General features: G+C 38.6%; 1 protein-coding gene across 3 annotated transcripts in view; it reads right to left on the reverse strand.

Moving 5' to 3' along the window:
- Positions 1–344: 344 nt before the first annotated feature.
- Positions 345–18,264, reverse strand: part of LOC131103732 (voltage-dependent T-type calcium channel subunit alpha-1I) — a 193,355-nt gene continuing 175,435 nt past the window's right edge. Inside the window, exons 31-37 of one of the 3 annotated variants that reach the window (XM_078797561.1) lie at positions 18,062–18,183; positions 15,872–16,291; positions 10,459–10,608; positions 7,763–7,900; positions 3,524–3,743; positions 3,191–3,417; positions 345–1,577 (exon numbers count right to left, since the gene is read on the reverse strand). In XM_078797561.1, coding sequence (XP_078653687.1) covers positions 939–1,577; positions 3,191–3,417; positions 3,524–3,743; positions 7,763–7,900; positions 10,459–10,608; positions 15,872–16,291; positions 18,062–18,183 — 1,916 coding nt within the window. In that variant the 3' untranslated portion in view covers positions 345–938. Of the gene's footprint in view, positions 1,578–3,190; positions 3,418–3,523; positions 3,768–7,762; positions 7,901–10,458; positions 10,609–15,871; positions 16,292–18,061; positions 18,184–18,264 lie in introns of all 3 variants that reach the window. The other 2 variants (XM_078797560.1, XM_078797562.1) reach the window with 2 other exon arrangements.

The following is an 18,264-nucleotide window of genomic DNA, read 5'->3' on the forward strand; positions in this document are numbered from 1 at the left end:
TGAGGGTTTTTTTTTTTGCTTCACTGTTTTTGCACGCACTTAAAAAAAAATCCCTAAAATCCACGGCCACGGACAAATGGATCTCAAACAGGAAGTGTCAGGACGTAAATGGCCGCGACACGGACACATTTGTATAGAAGTAAAAAAAAACAAAAACATTCCCAACCGACATTGGAGATCTTGGTTAAATGCATTTCCATCATGCACGTCGAGGGGTCCCTTGAAACCGTTTATAGTGAAAAGAAGGAAGTGTGCTTTAAGTCTTGCTGGCTAGAAAAAAAAAAAAAAAGGTCCGAGATCGGAAAACAATCTTGCAATCTTAGCTTTTTATCTCCCATACCCCCCCCCCCCCCAAAAAAAAAAATCCACAGACGAATGGATGAGTGTGGAATTCAAAGCCTCGGATACCTGAGGCGGTGCTCCTTTCTCCACACACACACACACACACACACACACACACACACACACTGGTGAACTCTCCTCCACCTCGTATTTTTATGTCATGTCAGCAGAAGGTTCTACGCCAGGGAGAGGGTGGAACCCGTTGTTTCCGTCTGCCGGAACAGATGGATATTAGATCCGCTTTCTTGCTTTCCCGGCCAAAACTAATGACCTGACATGTCACCGCGTCGCTCGTCGTCTGCCTTTTTTCGCCGACGTGTTTGCACGCCGTCACGCACAAACATCAAAAAGTCTGTTGGCTTGGATTTCAGTTTGGATATTTTTTTTTTTTTCGCCTCCGTCAGTTGAAATTCCTTGATTCCGCCGATCCGTTAGCCCTTAGGCCTCGGAGGCAAAATAGGTCTTGGGTTCATCACAAATATATGAAAAGGGGGCGGAGTCAACGTAAGGGTTCATGTGCCATCAAAGCCTCTGTGGCGTCAGAGAGAGTGCAAAAGGAAAAACAGCAAAGAATTCCGATCCGATTTCAGCGGTTTTCATCTGTTTTTCCGAAAAGGCCCTACTATTGTTTGGCTGGAACTTTTCCCTCGAAACGCGTCCCCGTCGCTTCTTCTCGCGTCAGCTAATACCCCCAAAAAACCCTCGGGGTCCATAATCTCCAATCCCCGGCTTTCTCTCCCTCGGGATGACATCAGGATCCCGCTTTGGTCCAGACTTCCTGTACTGTTGCATTTCTTCACCGCTCCTCCGGGGTACGCTAGCGAACCGGGAGACATCAACGACGTTAACGATAAGCTGCTCATCGTTTCGGATAAATGTTCGCTGTTTCCCGCTTGACTGCACGACCCGATAACGATACCCAAGTCCTCATCCGAAGGGTCGATGGAGTCGTCTCGGGTGAAACCGGGACTGGTGCTGCCTCGGCCGCTGCTTTGGCTACGCTGCTGCCCGACGGTGGCTTGCAGGGTCAGCGCCGACGAAGGACTCGGTCTCGGTCTCAAGGTCTGGACCGGGGAAGACACGCTCGTGTTGCGGTGGCGTAGTGGGCACTCGTGTGGTAAAGGAGCGGCCGGCTGCGGAGGAGAGATGCTGAAGCTGAGTCCTTCCTCCATGGTGGTCTGAAGACTTCCTTCCGAGCTGCCGGTCGCAAGCGACGAGTCGCTGTGGGACGGGTACTAAAACACAGTACACAAAACAATATGATCAAAAAATATCATTTTGCAGCACAGATGATAATAAATTAGTATGACGAAACTAAATAGTCATTTTTGGAAAATGAACTTGGAGAAGTTATTATATGGACATAAAGTCAAAATATATTCTTAGGAAGAGAATTGAAATATTTGGAAAATTTTAAAAGAATGGAAGCAAAGAGTGGAGTTGATGCCAATAATAATAAAATTAATAATAATAGTAGTAATAGTAATAGTAAAATTAATAATAATGATAATGATGATAAAAATAATGATGATGATAATAATAACAATGATGGTGATAATGATGATATTAATAATAATAATAAAATTAATGATAATGATGATAATAATAAAATAATAATGATGATAATGATAATAATAAATAATGATAATGATAATGATAATGATGATAATAATAATGATGATGATAATAATGATAATGATAATAATAATAATAATAATAATAATAATATAATAATAATAATAATGATAATGATGATAATAATAAATAATGATAATGATAATGATAATAATGATAATGATAATAATAATATCAATAACAATAATAATAAAATTAATAATAATGATAAAGATAATAATCATAATAATAACAATGATAATAATAATAATACTACTACTACTACTACTAATAATAATAATGATAATGATAATAATATAATAATAATAATAATGATAATAATAATAATAATAAATAATGATAATGATAATGATGATAATGATAATAATAAATAATATAATAATAATAATGATGATAATAATAAATAATGATAATGATAATGATGATAATAATGATAATAATAAATAATATAATAATAATAATGATGATAATAATAAATAATGATAATGATGATGATAATAATAATAATGATGATGATAATAATGATGCCAATAATAATAATAATGATAATAATAATAAAATTAATAATAATGATAATGATGATAATAATGATGATGATAATAATAATAATGATGATGATAATAATGATGCCAATAATAATAATAATGATGATAATAATGATGCCAATAATAATAATAATGATAATAATAATAATAAAATTAATAATAATGATAATGATGATAATAATGATGATGATAATAATAATAATGATGATAATAATGATAATAAAATTAATAATAATGATAATGATGATAATAATGATAATAAAATTAATAATAATGATAATGATGATAATAATAATGATAATAACAACAACAATAATAATAACAATAACAATAATAATAACAATAATATCCCAAAACAGACTGACCGTATGTTGGTGCCACATGACCTCTGACCTCAGTCATGTGATACAAAAAAAACCAAAATCTCAATGGTCGTTGAGGGTTTTTTTTTGTTTTTGCTTCACTGTTTTTGCACGCACAAAAAAATCCCTAAAAGCCACGGCCACAGACAAATGGACCTCAAACAGGAAGTGTCAGGACGTAAATGGCGGCGACACGGACACATTTGTATAGAAGTAAAAGAGTCGCTGTGGGACGGGTACTAAACACAGTACACAGTTAAGAGTATTACTCCCTAAAGTACTTAGACGCGCACTCAGTGGTTCTACCTGAGTACAGAGCATCTTGCTGTGACCTCCAGGGACTCGGAATGAAGCCCACGACGCAGGGGAGGTCAACCTAAGGCCCCTTGACAACCTCAGGCTCCTGCTGCGAGGAGGTGCCGGGATGGTTGCTCCTGGTAACGGGAGTAGCGGGGACACGCCACTGGCTTCTTCTTCTTCTTCTCCTCCTCCGTCTGTGTTTCTTTCCTTGTTGCTGCTGATGGAAACACCGCCTACAGACAAGAACGAGCGCCCACCCATAAAAAAAATATATATATTATTTTGCATCAAGCGGAAATTGAACATGTGTGAATGATTGACGGTTAACGGTTGACTCACTCGGGCAATAATAAGGCGAACACGGTGGATTCGTTCGCATTTCTACGTCTTGCAGCTCCATCTCCACCTGGCAAAGAGTCCTGGAGAGGTGGCCCAGTCCTTGGACCTGGCCCTGGACTACAGTGTGGTGGACTCGTTGGCTCCCTCCACCGGATGCCGCCGCCTCATCGGAACTGCAGGAACCGCCGCCGCCGCCGCCATTGCTGTTGTTGCATTTTCCCTGGAAGCGAGCAGAAACGGTTCTCTGACATATTTCCAAAATGGAATGAGTTTACACGCTTACTTGGGGGGGGGGGCATACAGCAATAAATCTCGCACACAATAAAACTAAAATAAAGTAAAATTATTCCAACAACATGCATGCTAGGTTAATTGGTGACTCCCAAATTGTCCATAGGTATGAATGTGAGTGTGAATGGTTGTTTGTCTATATGTGCCCTGTGATTGGCTGGCCACCAGTCCAGGGTGTACCCCGCCTCTCGCCCCCAAGACAACTAGGATAAGCTCCAGCATACCCATGACCCTCATGAGGATAAACACTATAAAATGAATGAATGTGCACTTGGGGGTGGGGGGGGGGCGTACAACAACAATGAATCTCGCACACAATAAAACTAAAATAAAGTAAAATTATTCCAACAACATGCATGCTAGGTTAATTGGCGACTCCAAATTGTCCATAGGTATGAATGTGAGTGTGAATGGTTGTTTGTCTATATGTGCCCTGTGATTGGCTGGCCACCAGTCCAGGGTGTACCCCGCCTCTCGCCCCCAAGACAGCTGGGATAGGCTCCAGCAACCCGGTACAAAATGAATGAATATTTTCCCCCAAATTCTAACTTAGCAATAATTATCCCGAGCCTTTTGTTTGCTCTACAAAGCCATGATTAAAATATAGATATGATATGATGATGCTAATTAACATCATCGTTCAGCCCCCCCCCCCCCTTGAGAGCTTGTAAAGGATGAGTAATGGCAAGAAATGTATTCCTATTTGTTATCCAATATGAAGCATTGTTGTACTTACAAGAAAAATATCCCTACTGTAATATGCATGCCAGGACAGTACTGCAATTTTTTATAGTGACTTACAGTATGTATAAGTACTGTATAATGGGACACAATTATATTATTGCAGATTTGAAGTTTTTCTCAGATTTCATATCACATCTTCGGCAAATTTTCGGAGACTAAAATCGAGACCAGCACCAGTACTCCCACAGTGGAAGGGAAAGTGGTTCCTGTCCAGTACACCTAAAAGGGTTTAGGTGTTCAGAGGTGTTCAAAGTGTGGCAACGGTGCCATTTGTGGCTCATTCTAAAAAAAAAAATAACTAAAAAAATTGAGAAATGGGTAGTAATTTTGCAAGGACAAAGTCAAAAAAATTTTTTTTTAATGACAATAATGTTGTAATATTATGAGGAAAAATAACCTGTCAAGAAAAAATATTAATATTAAATAAATTTTAAAAAATAATTTTACAAATATATAATATTATGAGGAAAAATTATAAGATTCCTCATGTAATTATGACTTTATTCCCATATTATAATAACCTAATTTACATAACAGACCACGAAACCTATTTTCCCCCAAGGGCTGCATGGCGTACGAGTGGTTAATGTGCAGGCCTCACAGCTAGGAGACCCGAGATCAATTCCACCCTCCTTGTACTCCGGTTCCCTCCCACATTCCAAAAACATGCTAGGTTAATTGGCTACTCCAAATTGTCCATAGGTATGAATGTGAGTGTGAATGGTTGTTTGTCTATATGTGCCCTGTGATTGGCTGACCACCAGTCCAGGGTGTACCCCGCCTCTCGCCCCAAGACAGCTGGGATAGGCTCCAGCATACCAATGACCCTCGTGAAAATGAATGAATGTGCACTGGGGGGGGGGCGTACAGCAATGAATCTTGCACACAATAAAACTAAAATAAAGTAAAATTATTCCAACAACATGCATGCTAGGTTAATTAGCGACTCCAAATTGTCCATAGGTATGAATGTGAGTGTGAATGGTTGTTTGTCTATATGTGTCCTGTGATTGGCTGGCCACCAGTCCAGGGTGTACCCCGCCTCTCGCCTGAAGACAGCTGGGATAGGCTCCAGCAACAATGTTTTTTTTCCTCACAATATTCCAACTTAAACATAATGATGTCTTTCTGTAATGTTTTTTTATAGCATTTATATTAGAAAAAGTATTTTTGTTTGTTTCCCACTGAAACCAACTACTCACTTTGAATGGCTTTTGAGTTTAAAACTAAAAAGGCACCCATGGATGATCCCCCAATGACGGAGCCACCCGGTGCCATCTGAGCTAGAACCACCAAGACAAACCAAAGACAACCTAAGACTGGCTTTAAATCTTTTCCCCCCCTAATGAGACGTAGCTTCCCAGGAATGTTTACTGATTTGCAGGCTTATCCGACCATCCAGGAAAACACGTCGTATTACCCAATTAAGGAGGAGAAAGAATGGATGATAAGGGATGGAGATGAAGGGGTTACGGGGCGGCGGGGACTTGCACAAATACACCAGGAGCCCCGAAGATAAATCCAAAAGAGGGCATAGCAACCCGGAAGGGAAGCGGTGGAGAGATTTATTTATGTGAGAACGGCGGACAGAGACAAGAGATAGATTTACACGTGATAAAGGCGGAGATAAAGGGCCCTCTGGAAGCTGAGCTTTATGCTCCACCAGAGGGACGAGAAGCATGAAAACAATCCTAATGGTCTTTTTGGTTTTTGCCTTCTGGAATGGCGGGAGAGACATGAATCAGTGAGCTGCGATGCGATGTGGAGTGTTTACGCTCGTGGGGGTGCGGGACAGATGTGCCTCACAACAATCAGCAGAAAAGTTGTCCTCAATTTCCACTCATCTATTAGTGGCATGGGGCCATCCACTCCAAGGACTTTACAATGTCTTAAAGGAGACCTTAAAGGGGACCTATTATGTTTTTTCCACTTTTCTGACCTATAAATGTAGCGAAAATGTTGTATTGTTGTGCTAAACGATGCTAAAGTTTCACATAATGAGGTTTGCACATTTGGAAGTGAGTCCTGAAAAAAGTTTGGCATGGCTGAAAACGCTCGGTTTCAAAAGGCGTGGTAAAACTCAGCCTTTGTGATGTCACAAAGGGGCGGATGTCCTTATATGGTTCATTGTTAGGAAGCACTTTTTGCTTCATTGATCATCCTTATGGCTGCACGGTGTATGAGTGGTTAGCACGTGGACCTCACAGCTAAGAGACCCGAGTTCAATTCCACCCTAGGCCATGCATGTGTGGGTTTTCTCCGGGTACTCCGGTTTCCTCCCACATTCCAAAAACATGCTAGGTTAATTAGCGACTCCAAATTGTTCATAGGTATGAATGTGAGTGTGAATGGTTGTTTGTCTATATGTGCCCTGTGATTGGCTGGCCACCAGTCCAGGGTGTACCCCTCCTCTCACCCGAAGACAGCTGGGATAGGCTCCAGCACCACTTTTTTGACTTTTTAATCTCATAATTGTGACTTGTCTATCTAATAATTTTGATTTGTTATGTCATATTTTCAATGTGTTATCTCCTAATTTGGATTTGTCATAATTTTCACTTTCTTGTCTCAAAATTTCGACCTTATCTCATAATTTTGACTTTTTAATCTCATAATTTAGATTTTTTAATCTCATAATTTTGACTTGTCTATCCAATAATTTTGATTTGTTATCTCATAATTTTGATTTGTTATCACATATTTTCAATGTGTTATCTCCTAATTTAGATTTCTCATAATTTTGATTTTTTAATCTCATAATTTTGACTTTTTAATCTCATAATTTCGACTTGTCTATCTAATAATTTAGATTTGTTATCTCATAATTTCGATTGGTTATCTCTTAATTTCGATTTGTTATCACATATTTCCAATGTGTTATCTCCTAATTTGGATTTCTCATAATTTTGACTTTTTAATCTCATAATTTTGACTTTTTAATCTCATAATTTCGACTTCTTATAATTTTGACTTTCTCGCCTGAAGACAAGGCAGCTGGGATAGGCTCCAGCACCCCCCCTGCGACTCTCGTGAGGATAAGCGGTACAAAATGAATGAATGATCATCCTTATCTAAAAATTAGCATCATAACCGATTAGAATTGGACCCAAACCGCGCTCCGGAGTATCAGTCGCAGGACCGGGCCCAACCATGTGAAGTATAATCCAGTAAATACTGTTTGTTTCATTGATGATTGACACCAACCTTGCTCTCTCGCACCAGCAACTGGTAGGCCGTGTGCTCGTCCAAGCTGAGGTCATCCGGCAGAGCGGGAGACGAGGACTTATCCGAGTTGAGTTGCTCCGACTTCAGCGAAGCTTGCTCGATCTCCGCCATCCTGATCTGGTGCAAGGAAGTCACCTCAGTTATTCACATTCTAGATAGACTCAACATAATTCAACCAATAGCTCATCTATGCTACATATTGGCATCATTTCAATTGGTTAGGGGAAAAATAGCCAAACCAGGCAGCCAATCACAGCACGGCTTATTGTGCAATGCTACAGTATTTCTAATCAGAAGGTGTTGTGGTTTCCTTTTCCTGTGGCTTTGGTTTCCAAGCAAAACGTTACGCTAGGTTAAAAGTAGCTCCTGTGTGCCCTAAAAATAACACCGCCAGACATAATGTTGTGGAACAACCCCCCCCCCCCCTCTCCCGTACACTGAAATGTAGTCAACCTCACCCTGGGGATGTCTTCACGAGGTTACCGCACCCCAAATGCAACCTTGTAAGGCCCTCAAACACCCCCAAAAAAATCAAAACAGGTGACGGACAGACCGGACGGACAGACCGGACGGACGGACGCCACATCTGAGGAACACCCACCTTGTTGCACACAAACACACCATGAAAGGTTAGTATACAGCGGAGAGAGACTGTGTGGAAGGAAAGGAGGAGGCAGAAGAGATTGATGGTTTGACAGCATCTGCAGACAGGCAGAAAACACGACTGACAGGTGAGACGGCGTGGAGGACGGTTATTCGGTCCTCGCGAGGTGCCCCCCCCCCCCGCTGCACTTTGTCACGGTGATGGACAACACTGGGACGGGACAAAATGCTGCTGACTTTTATCTCCCACGGCCGGCCTGCTGTCGACAAAGTAACCCACAGGTAGTCGGAGAGAGTTGCATGCATGCACGTTGAAGAGGGAGGGGGGGCGGGGGTTACATGCAGGGGGGGGCCTCATTCATGGACGTGTCTGCTTGTATGGAAGGTTACACAATGCACGCTTTCCATTCACTGTGCTCTGTCAGATGAATGAATCAGGCTTTTAACATTATTAGAGCCCTCTAGACATGAAATAACACCCCTATAGTCATCTTTACACTGATATCACCCAATATGGTATAGACATAAGAGAAAATACAACTTCCTTTTCTATACAGTATTTGCTACGGTGGCCATTGTCCCCATCCATGTAACATTACTGACACCTAATAACTGAATACTACAATGTCTTTGAATGCATCGTCAACACTTTTATCTAATAAATATCACTTTTTCTCTCTTAATTTCAACTTTTTATCTTGTAATTACAACTTTTAGGTCATAATTTCAATTTTTGAATCTCATAATTATGACTTTTAAGTAATAATTTCGACTTGTCTTGTAATTATGACTTTTTAATTCATAATCATGACTTTATCTCGTAATTATTTTTGACATTTTATCTCACAATTAGGACTTATCTCATAAGTTCCACTTTTTAATCTCATAATTATGACTTTTACTTCATAATTTCGACTTGTCTTGTAATTATGACTTTTTAACTGATAATCATGACTATCTCATAATTATGACTAATAACTCATGATTTTGACTTATCTTGTAATTATGACTTTTTAACTCATAATCATGACTATCTCATAATTTTGACATTTTATCTCACAATTAGGACTGTCTTATTTCATAATTTCCACTTTTTAATCTCGTAATTATGACTTTTACCTCATAATTTTGACTTGTCTTGTAATTATGACTTTTTAACTCATAATCATGACTTTATCTCGTAATTTTTTGGACATTGTATCTCACAATTAGGACTTTCTTATCTCATAATTTCGACTTTTTAATCTCATAATTATGACTTTTACCTCACAATTTCGACTTGTCTTGTAATTATGACTTTTTAACTCATAATCATGATTTTATGTCGTAATTTTTTTGACATTTTATCTCACAATTAGAACTTTCTTATCTCATAATTTCCACTTTTTAATCTCATAGTTATGACTTTTACCTCATAATTTTGACCTGTCTTGTAATTATGACTTTTTAACTCATAATCATGATTTTATGTCGTAATTTTTTTTACATTTTATCTCACAATTAGAACTTTCTTATCTCATAATTTCCACTTTTTAATCTCATAGTTATGACTTTTACCTCATAATTTTGACTTGTCTTGTAATTATGACTTTTTAACTCATAATCATGATTTTATGTCGTAATTTTTTTGACATTTTATCTCACAATTAGGACTTTCTTATCTCATAATTTCCACTTTTTAATCTCATAGTTATGACTTTTACCTCATAATTTTTACTTGTCTTGTAATTATGACTTTTTAACTCATAATCATGACCTTATCTCATAATTTTTTTTTTACATTTTATCTCACAATTAGGACTTTATCTCATAATTTCCACTTTTCAATCTCATAATTATGACTTTTTTTTCAGTGGTGCAAACGCACTCATCATTTATCATTATGATTCCATTGCATTATTTTCTATTGATTTTTTTTTTACAATAAATAAAACCAAGACCATGACCGTCCTCCTCCGTGGTTTTTTACATTTAACCAACAAAAAGAGGCCGGCGGTTCCACTCCACATGTGCATGTGTGCTGCATATGTGCACGTGTTATCAAGGTCACACGGGGGGGGTGGGGGTGGTACCTCTTGGGGGTGGCCCCTGCAGTCTTTACAGATGAGTGGAGGGGAGGAGTAATGGTGGAAGACAGAACCAGAGAGATTGTCGATCATCAGCATCTCCCCTTCTAATGTATCCTTGATCAGGAGAGATACGCTGTCCAGCCATTGGCTCTCCTGGAATACACACACATACATACACACATACACACACACACACACACGTGCATACATACATACATACATACATACATACATACAGGGACGCGGGGCCACCAGACCAGAATTGCACGCAACGCAGGCACAAATGTGTGCACATGCCGACATGCGAGGACAAAGAAACACGCAGGGAAATGCAAAAACAGTCGTAAGACTTCCAAAGAAAAGCATAGCAGCCATCATTAAAAAGAAAAAAACACAACAATTTCCAACAACTGTGTTGTGTCATAACCCAATAAAAATCCTCCACACAGATTCTGTTGACTGTTTGAATCTGTTTTCAGAAAAGCAGTTGCACACTTTAAACCCTCATTAGACAAGCAACGTCTTTTTCCCTTTCAGCACGGCGCGTGCCGCAATTACTCCTGATATATCACCTCATTTACTTAGCAATACCTTCATGTAACACTTTTAGAGATTTAGGCATTTGCTTTGGTGCCTGGGCTTTATTAGCTTTAAAGCACTTAAGACTCAATCAGTCTTTTTGTTCGCCCCCCCACCCCTCTCCTGCAAGTACACTGCTTTTAGAGAGATACTCTCTGTTCCCATCATGATGCCCATTTATTTATAGCTCCTTTTTTTGGTTCTTTCTAACTTCACACACACAAAAAAGATCTTGCAACCTCTCCTTTATTGCAGTTAAGTTGTTCCCGACCAGAATTCCTTATTCATACATGGAATATTTTCCGAATTAGAGCATTTAAAACCTGTTTAGTGTCTTCAAAATGCGTTTTTAAAACATTATTAGAGACCTCTCGGCATGAAATAACACCCCTATAGTCAGCTTTAACCAATATACTAGACATGGTAGAAGAAAATACGACGCATTAGACATAATATATACTCACACTGAGTTTGGTTCTTTCATCATCTTGTTGGACTATTAGGCTAACTTCACACACACACAAAAGATCTTGCAACCTCTCCTTTATTGCAGTTAAGTTGTTCCCGACCAGAATTCCTTATTCATACATGGAATATTTTCCAAGTTAGAGCATTTAAAACCTGTTTAGTGTCTTCAAAATGCGTTTTTAAAACATTATTAGAGACCTCTCAGCATGAAATAACACCCCTATAGTCAGCTTTAACCAATATACTAGACATGGTGGAAGAAAATACAACGCATTAGACATAATATATGTATACTCACACTGAGTTTGTTTTTTTTAATCGTCTCGTTGGACTATTAGGCTAACTTCACACACACAAAAAAAGATCTTGCAACCTCTCCTTTATTGCAGTTAAGTTGTTCCCGACCAGAATTCCTTATTCATACATGGAATATTTTCCAAGTTAGAGCATTTAAAACCTGCTTAGTGTCTTCAAAATGCGTTTTTAAAACATTATTAGAGACCTCTCGGCATGAAATAACACCCCTATAGTCAGCTTTAACCAATATACTAGACATGGTAGAAGAAAATACGACGCATTAGACATAATATATACTCACACTGAGTTTGGTTCTTTCATCGTCTTGTTGGACTATTAGGCTAACTTCACACACACACAAAAGATCTTGCAACCTCTCCTTTATTGCAGTTAAGTTGTTCCCGACCAGAATTCCTTATTCATACATGGAATATTTTCCAAGTTAGAGCATTTAAAACCTGTTTAGTGTCTTCAAAATGCGTTTTTAAAACATTATTAGAGACCTCTCGGCATGAAATAACACCCCTATAGTCAGCTTTAACCAATATACTAGACATGGTGGAAGAAAATACGACGCATTAGACATAATATATGTATACTCACACTGAGTTTGGTTTTTTTAATCGTCTCGTTGGACTATTAGGCTAACTTCACACACACAAAAAAAGATCTTGCAACCTCTCCTTTATTGCAGTTAAGTTGTTCCCGACCAGAATTCCTTATTTGTACATGGAATATTTTCCAAGTTAGAGCAAATAATACCTTTTTAGTGTCTCCAAAATGCATTTTAAAAACATTATTAGAGACCTCTCGGCATGAAATAACACCCCTATAGTCAGCTTTAACCAATATACTAGACATGGTAAAAGAAAATACGACACATTAGACATAATATATACTCACAAAGAGTTTTTTTTGTTGTTCTTACTGTTTTTGTACAGTACTTTCTAATCCAGTGTTTCTCAACTGGTGGATCAGGACCCAAAAATGGGGCGCAAACCCATTCTGGGTGGGTCAAAGACAAACAAGTTAAAAATGCATGTTTAAAATATTTCTATTTAATAGTTAAAATAAGGAAAATCTAAATTATTCATTTAAATATACAATGGAATTATGAAAAAAAAATAAAATTAAATAAACAAATGATCAGAAAGTTACATTTAAATATTTCATATTGTGAAAAATATGTTTTCAAAACAAATACTTCAGATCATTACACAATTTTAAGTAAATTTATGATAGTCTGAAGTATATATATTTTATTTTGAAAATATATTTTTCATCCTTTATACAGATTTTTTTGTAGTTCCTATTTTTATGTATTCTTTAATTTTCAATCAAAGACAAATCTTTGTTATTTTTAGTATCAGATCAGCTTCTTCTCTTTATATTTTGCCTTTTTGCCGTATTTTCCCAATATATTTTATTTAAATATGATTTCTACAATGTGCCGCTGGCTAATAAAAACCCAACTGTGGGCTACAAATGGCCCCCGGGGCCACAGTTTGGCCATAACTGTCTTAAAGTAACAAGGTTTACATTAGCGTGGCTCGACATTTGAACTTTTGTCTTGTTTTAACCGTCCAACACATTCCCTGTTTGTTTTTTAATGTCATATGTCCTCATAATTTTTTTTAACATTTTCTATTTTCAGTGAACCCTAATAAGACACGAGTAAATGAAATTATGCAACAATGACTCAATTTGGCGACAAGGTGCACACACTCACACTCACACAGAGCAAAATACTGTGTGGCGTGTAGGTGGCTGTGTATAAAAAAAAAAAGGTGTTTGATTGACTGTGGTGGCCTATGTGCTGGCCTCCATTAATAACTGTATTAGTGGACAACAATAGGGCCCGTCTGCTGGGAGTTGAGAGAAAGAGAGAGCTGAAATTAATTACAACCTCTATCTGACTGTCACTGGCTGAGCTATTATCTTTCCTATTTCCTTTACCCTTTCACTTCACTGTGTGTGTGTGTGTGTGTGTGTGTGCTATGGCTAACGAGTGTTTCACTACAACCCAAGCTTCACAGTGTAACGACAAAGTGTGGGAGAACTGGATGGATCAGATCGATCCATCGAGATACTACAATAAAAATGTAAAAAATGGAATGGAACCCACCTTTGTTATTCCTCATTAAAATTCAGATTGAATGTTGTTTTTAGGTTGGACTATGACACCATTGTTGACACTGTTTACATTGTTTACAAAGGATTCCATCACAAGAACAGTTTGACACTGGAACAGATCATTTCTATTTGCATTATTTTGCTGAACGGTGTTTTACTGTATTTTACTTTCTTACTTCTTCATCTAATTGATCTTTTAAACCAGTTAAGTTAAACCTGCTTACTTTGTCGAAAATAAATGATCTAAATATGCTACAAATATATTTCTATGTTGTTAAAAAGTGATGACAAGTTGTTTCGATTAATATTTCACGGTTTTTCAATGAAACAAGTATCGCAAAAATGAATGCACTTCCGGTTCCCAATGATGCACTTCCGGTTTCCGCGATGAAAATGATTGCTCGCAAGAAGGGTTGCAGTAAATGATAACATGGTTCGTGTTGTTAAAAAAGTGAGTACAAGTTGTTTAGATTAAAAAAATGCGCTTCTAAAACGTTTTTATTCAAAATATTGTTCGAAAATGTACCGCTGGTTGGCGATGACGCACTTCCGGTTTTGGCTAATAAATACGTTTGTTTGGAAGCGACAATTAAAGTCTTTACACGGTAAATTATCAGGCAGGAAAGCCGTAAGTTTGATTATATTATGTTTTATTCAGGTAACTAATGTATATTAATTCTTATGTTGCTGAAATGTAATTAAATAAAGCTTAGTGCACGCTATTTGAGTTTGTAATGCCTCACTGTTTTGACCATTTTCTATCTGCTTTTGTTGCCTTTAAGGTATTTCTCATTATAAATAAATAAGTGTATGGGTTGAGGTAAATTCCATTAAAATATAAAAGTGAGTACAAGTTGTGTAGATTTTAAAAAAATGCGCTTCTAAAACGTTTTTATTCAAATTATTGTTCTAAAATGTACAGCTGGTTGGCGATGACGCACTTCCGGTTTTGGCTAACAAATACAATTGGTTGGAAGCGACAATTAATGTCCTTACACGCTAAATTATCAGGCAGAAAAGCCGTAAGTTTGATTATATGGTGTTTTATTTAGGTAACTAATGCTTAATTTGCTGAAATGCAATGAAATAACTAGTATTAGTTTGTAATGCCTCAATGTTTTGACCATTTTCTATCTGCTTGTGTTGCCTTAAGGTATTTCTCCATATAAATACACAAGTGTATGAGTTGAGGTAAATTATCCTAAAATATAAAAGCGATTACAAGTTGTTTAGATTAATAATTCATCATTTTTATTCAAAATAACCCTTTATTTGTGCTTGTAATGGAGTCTGTGTTCTCTTATTACAGTTTTCACCCCATATTGCTGCAACTAAACTCCAGGGTCTTCATTTGTGGCCACTGGAATCTTCTAGAAATCACTAAACTGCTCTCTTTCTCTCTTTTTAAACTCAAACAAACAACATCTGTGCATCTTCCTGATTCCACATCTCAGTGCCGTGAAAATGTGTGTATATTTTCAAGCACTGCAGCACAGTTAGGTGTGCCCACTTCCTCATTTCAGCCTTACTACACACACACACACACACACACACATATATACACACTAAACCCTGCGACTGAATAAATTGCAGCGGTCTGCCAGATCCCTTACCGCAAATCACTAGAGAGAGCGAGAGATAGATAACGAAGGAAAGACGCTGGCCGCGTTTTCCCTCGTCTGCAATAAGTTCCTTTGTCAGCCAACACGGAGCTAAAAATGGCTCCATGTGAACGAGAGGTGAAAGGCAGCCAGTGAGTCATCTTAACGTGTGCTCGTATCGCCATGAAGGAGCGTCAGACCATGTGCGTAAAAACAAAAAGGGGAGGTACCAACAAGTCCTATGTGTAAGTGTAGCAAAATCATGACTAACTCGTGCGCATCTTTTTTTCGTCCTTATAGGTTCTTAAAGGTAAACACACACACACACGGAGACTTACTTGTGCTGGTGAGTACAACGGTCGGTTGGAGTCGGCGGCGTTGTACGTGGCTGCCATACGCGTCCTCCCTGCTCTTCCACCTCCTCCTCCGTCTTTCCTCTTGGCCTCGGCGCCGGGTAGCGATCCAGCGGCCACAGCGACTTTGTCCGCCCCGCCGCCGCAGCCGGGGGCGCCCATGCAACAGAGGGTGCCCTGGGCCAGCTCCAGCTCAATTTCTGCATCCATCTCCGCCTCCTCTTGGGCCTCCTTGTTGGAGTCGTCCAGGTGCTTCATCAGCACGGCCACCACCACATTGATGAGCACAAACTGGGCGGTGAGCACGAAGGAGACAAAGTACATGGGCGAGATAAACTGAAGGCTGGGATTGCAGGCGTAGTCCACATCGGTGCCATGGTCTGGGGGGCACTCCCGCAATGTGTCCTGGGGTCAAAGACACAGTGAAGATGGAGAACGCTCAGTGGACCAATATTATTTGGTAGGGGCTCTATAGAAGTGCGTGAACTCACTACGACAATATTCTATTTATAACCATTCATTCATTCATTTTCTACCGCTTATCCTCACAAGGGTTGCGGGGTTGGGGTGCTGAAGCCTATCCCAGCTGTCTTCGGTACACCCTGGACTGCTGGCCAGCCAATCACAGGGCACAAGCAAACAACCATTCACACTCACATTCATACCTATGGACAATTTGGAGTCGCCAATTAACCTAGCATGTTTTTGGAATGTGGGAGGAAGTACCCGGGGAGAAAACGTGCAAACTCCACACAGAGATGGCCGAGGGTGGAATTGAACTCGGGTCTCCTAGCTGTGAGGCCTGCGCACTAACCACTGCTACACTGTGCAGCCCTTGGGGGAAAATAGGTTATGTGAAAAGGTCTGTTATGTGAATAAAGTAATAATATTATGGGAGTAAAGTCATGATTAAAATAGTCAGGAAACTTAAAATAGTTTACTGTAAAGTAAATGTTTTTTCCTCATAATATTAGATAATTTTAATATTGAAAAATTTCAATTTATTTTTTAAATATTACAATAAAAAATTATTGAAGATTGTTGAATATTTGTGTCATGAGTGCCACAAATATTACAATTTTAATATTTAAAAAAACGTTAATTTATTTTTCAAAGATTAAAATTATCGAATAATATGAATGTTATTATTTCAATATTTAAAAAAATAATTTATTTTTTAAATATTAATATTTTAATTTTTAACCTTTTTTTTAAATATTAAAAATATCAATTATGAGGAAAAAATATTTACTTTACGCCATCCATTTTAAGTTTCCTCCTGTAATTATGACTTTATTCCCATAATATTATTACTTTATTATTATTACTTTACTTTATTATTTACTTTATTATTACTTTTTTCTTGAATATTTCTAAATTATGCGACCAAACTGAGGTTATTTTTCCTCATAATATTACAACATTATTGTCATAAAATTTTCCTGTTCAATTACAACTTTTTTTTTGTTTGACTTTCATTCATTCATTTTCTACCGCTTATCCTCACGAGGGCCACGGGGGTGCTGGAGCCTATCCCAGTTGTCTTCACATATAGGGCACATATAGACAAACAACCATTCACACTCACATTCATACCTATGGACAATTTGGAGTCGCCAATTAACCTAGCATGTTTTTGGAATGTGGGAGGAAACTGGAGTACCCGAAGAAAACCCACGCATGCACGGGGAGAACATGCAAACTCCACACAGAGATGGCCGAGGGTGGAATTGAACCCGGGTCTCCTAGCTGTGAGGTCTGCGCGCTAACCACTCAACCACCGTGCATCCCTATTTACAACCAAGGAATCCTATTTCATGTCTCAATGACCACTCCTTCTCTTCAAGTCCAGGTAGTAGCGCACTTCTCTCTCATGCACACAGGGAATGAAGCACCGGGAGGTTTGCATTGAAGGGTAATTAGTGTTTTGTGTGCGAGTGCAATGAGCCACGAGTCACTTCCCGGCTCATCAGAGCGGAAATTTGTGCTGCCGTCGCTGAGCCAGCACATTCCTCTCCTCCGTTGGAAGTCCTGATTAAGACAAAGGACGGTTTATCTTTTGTCTCCCTCCGGGGGCGTCTTGTCGCCCGCTCGGTTGAATGATTTGAGTTGACTCTTTGCGGATGCTTGAGTAACGAGGGAAGGGTTGAAGAAATGCAGAAAACGACAAAATACCTTCATAATGCCGTTCCAGTTGTCGCCCGTAGAGACTTGAAACAAAGTCAGGAAGGCCATGCCAAAGTTCTCAAAAGTAGCGTGACGACTCATTCCTTCACAAGGGTAGTCTTGATTGCAAACTGGAAAGACGAGGAAGAGTGGAAGAGAGAGATCATTTCGTCGCAGTTGTGTAAAATAATGCTAAGCTACCTTGAAATCAC

This window comes from Doryrhamphus excisus, linkage group LG16 (genome assembly GCF_037039965.1).
Source record: "Doryrhamphus excisus strain RoL-2023G ecotype Guam linkage group LG16, RoL_Dexc_Guam_v1.1, whole genome shotgun sequence".
Classification (NCBI taxonomy): Eukaryota; Metazoa; Chordata; class Actinopteri; order Syngnathiformes; family Syngnathidae; genus Doryrhamphus; species Doryrhamphus excisus.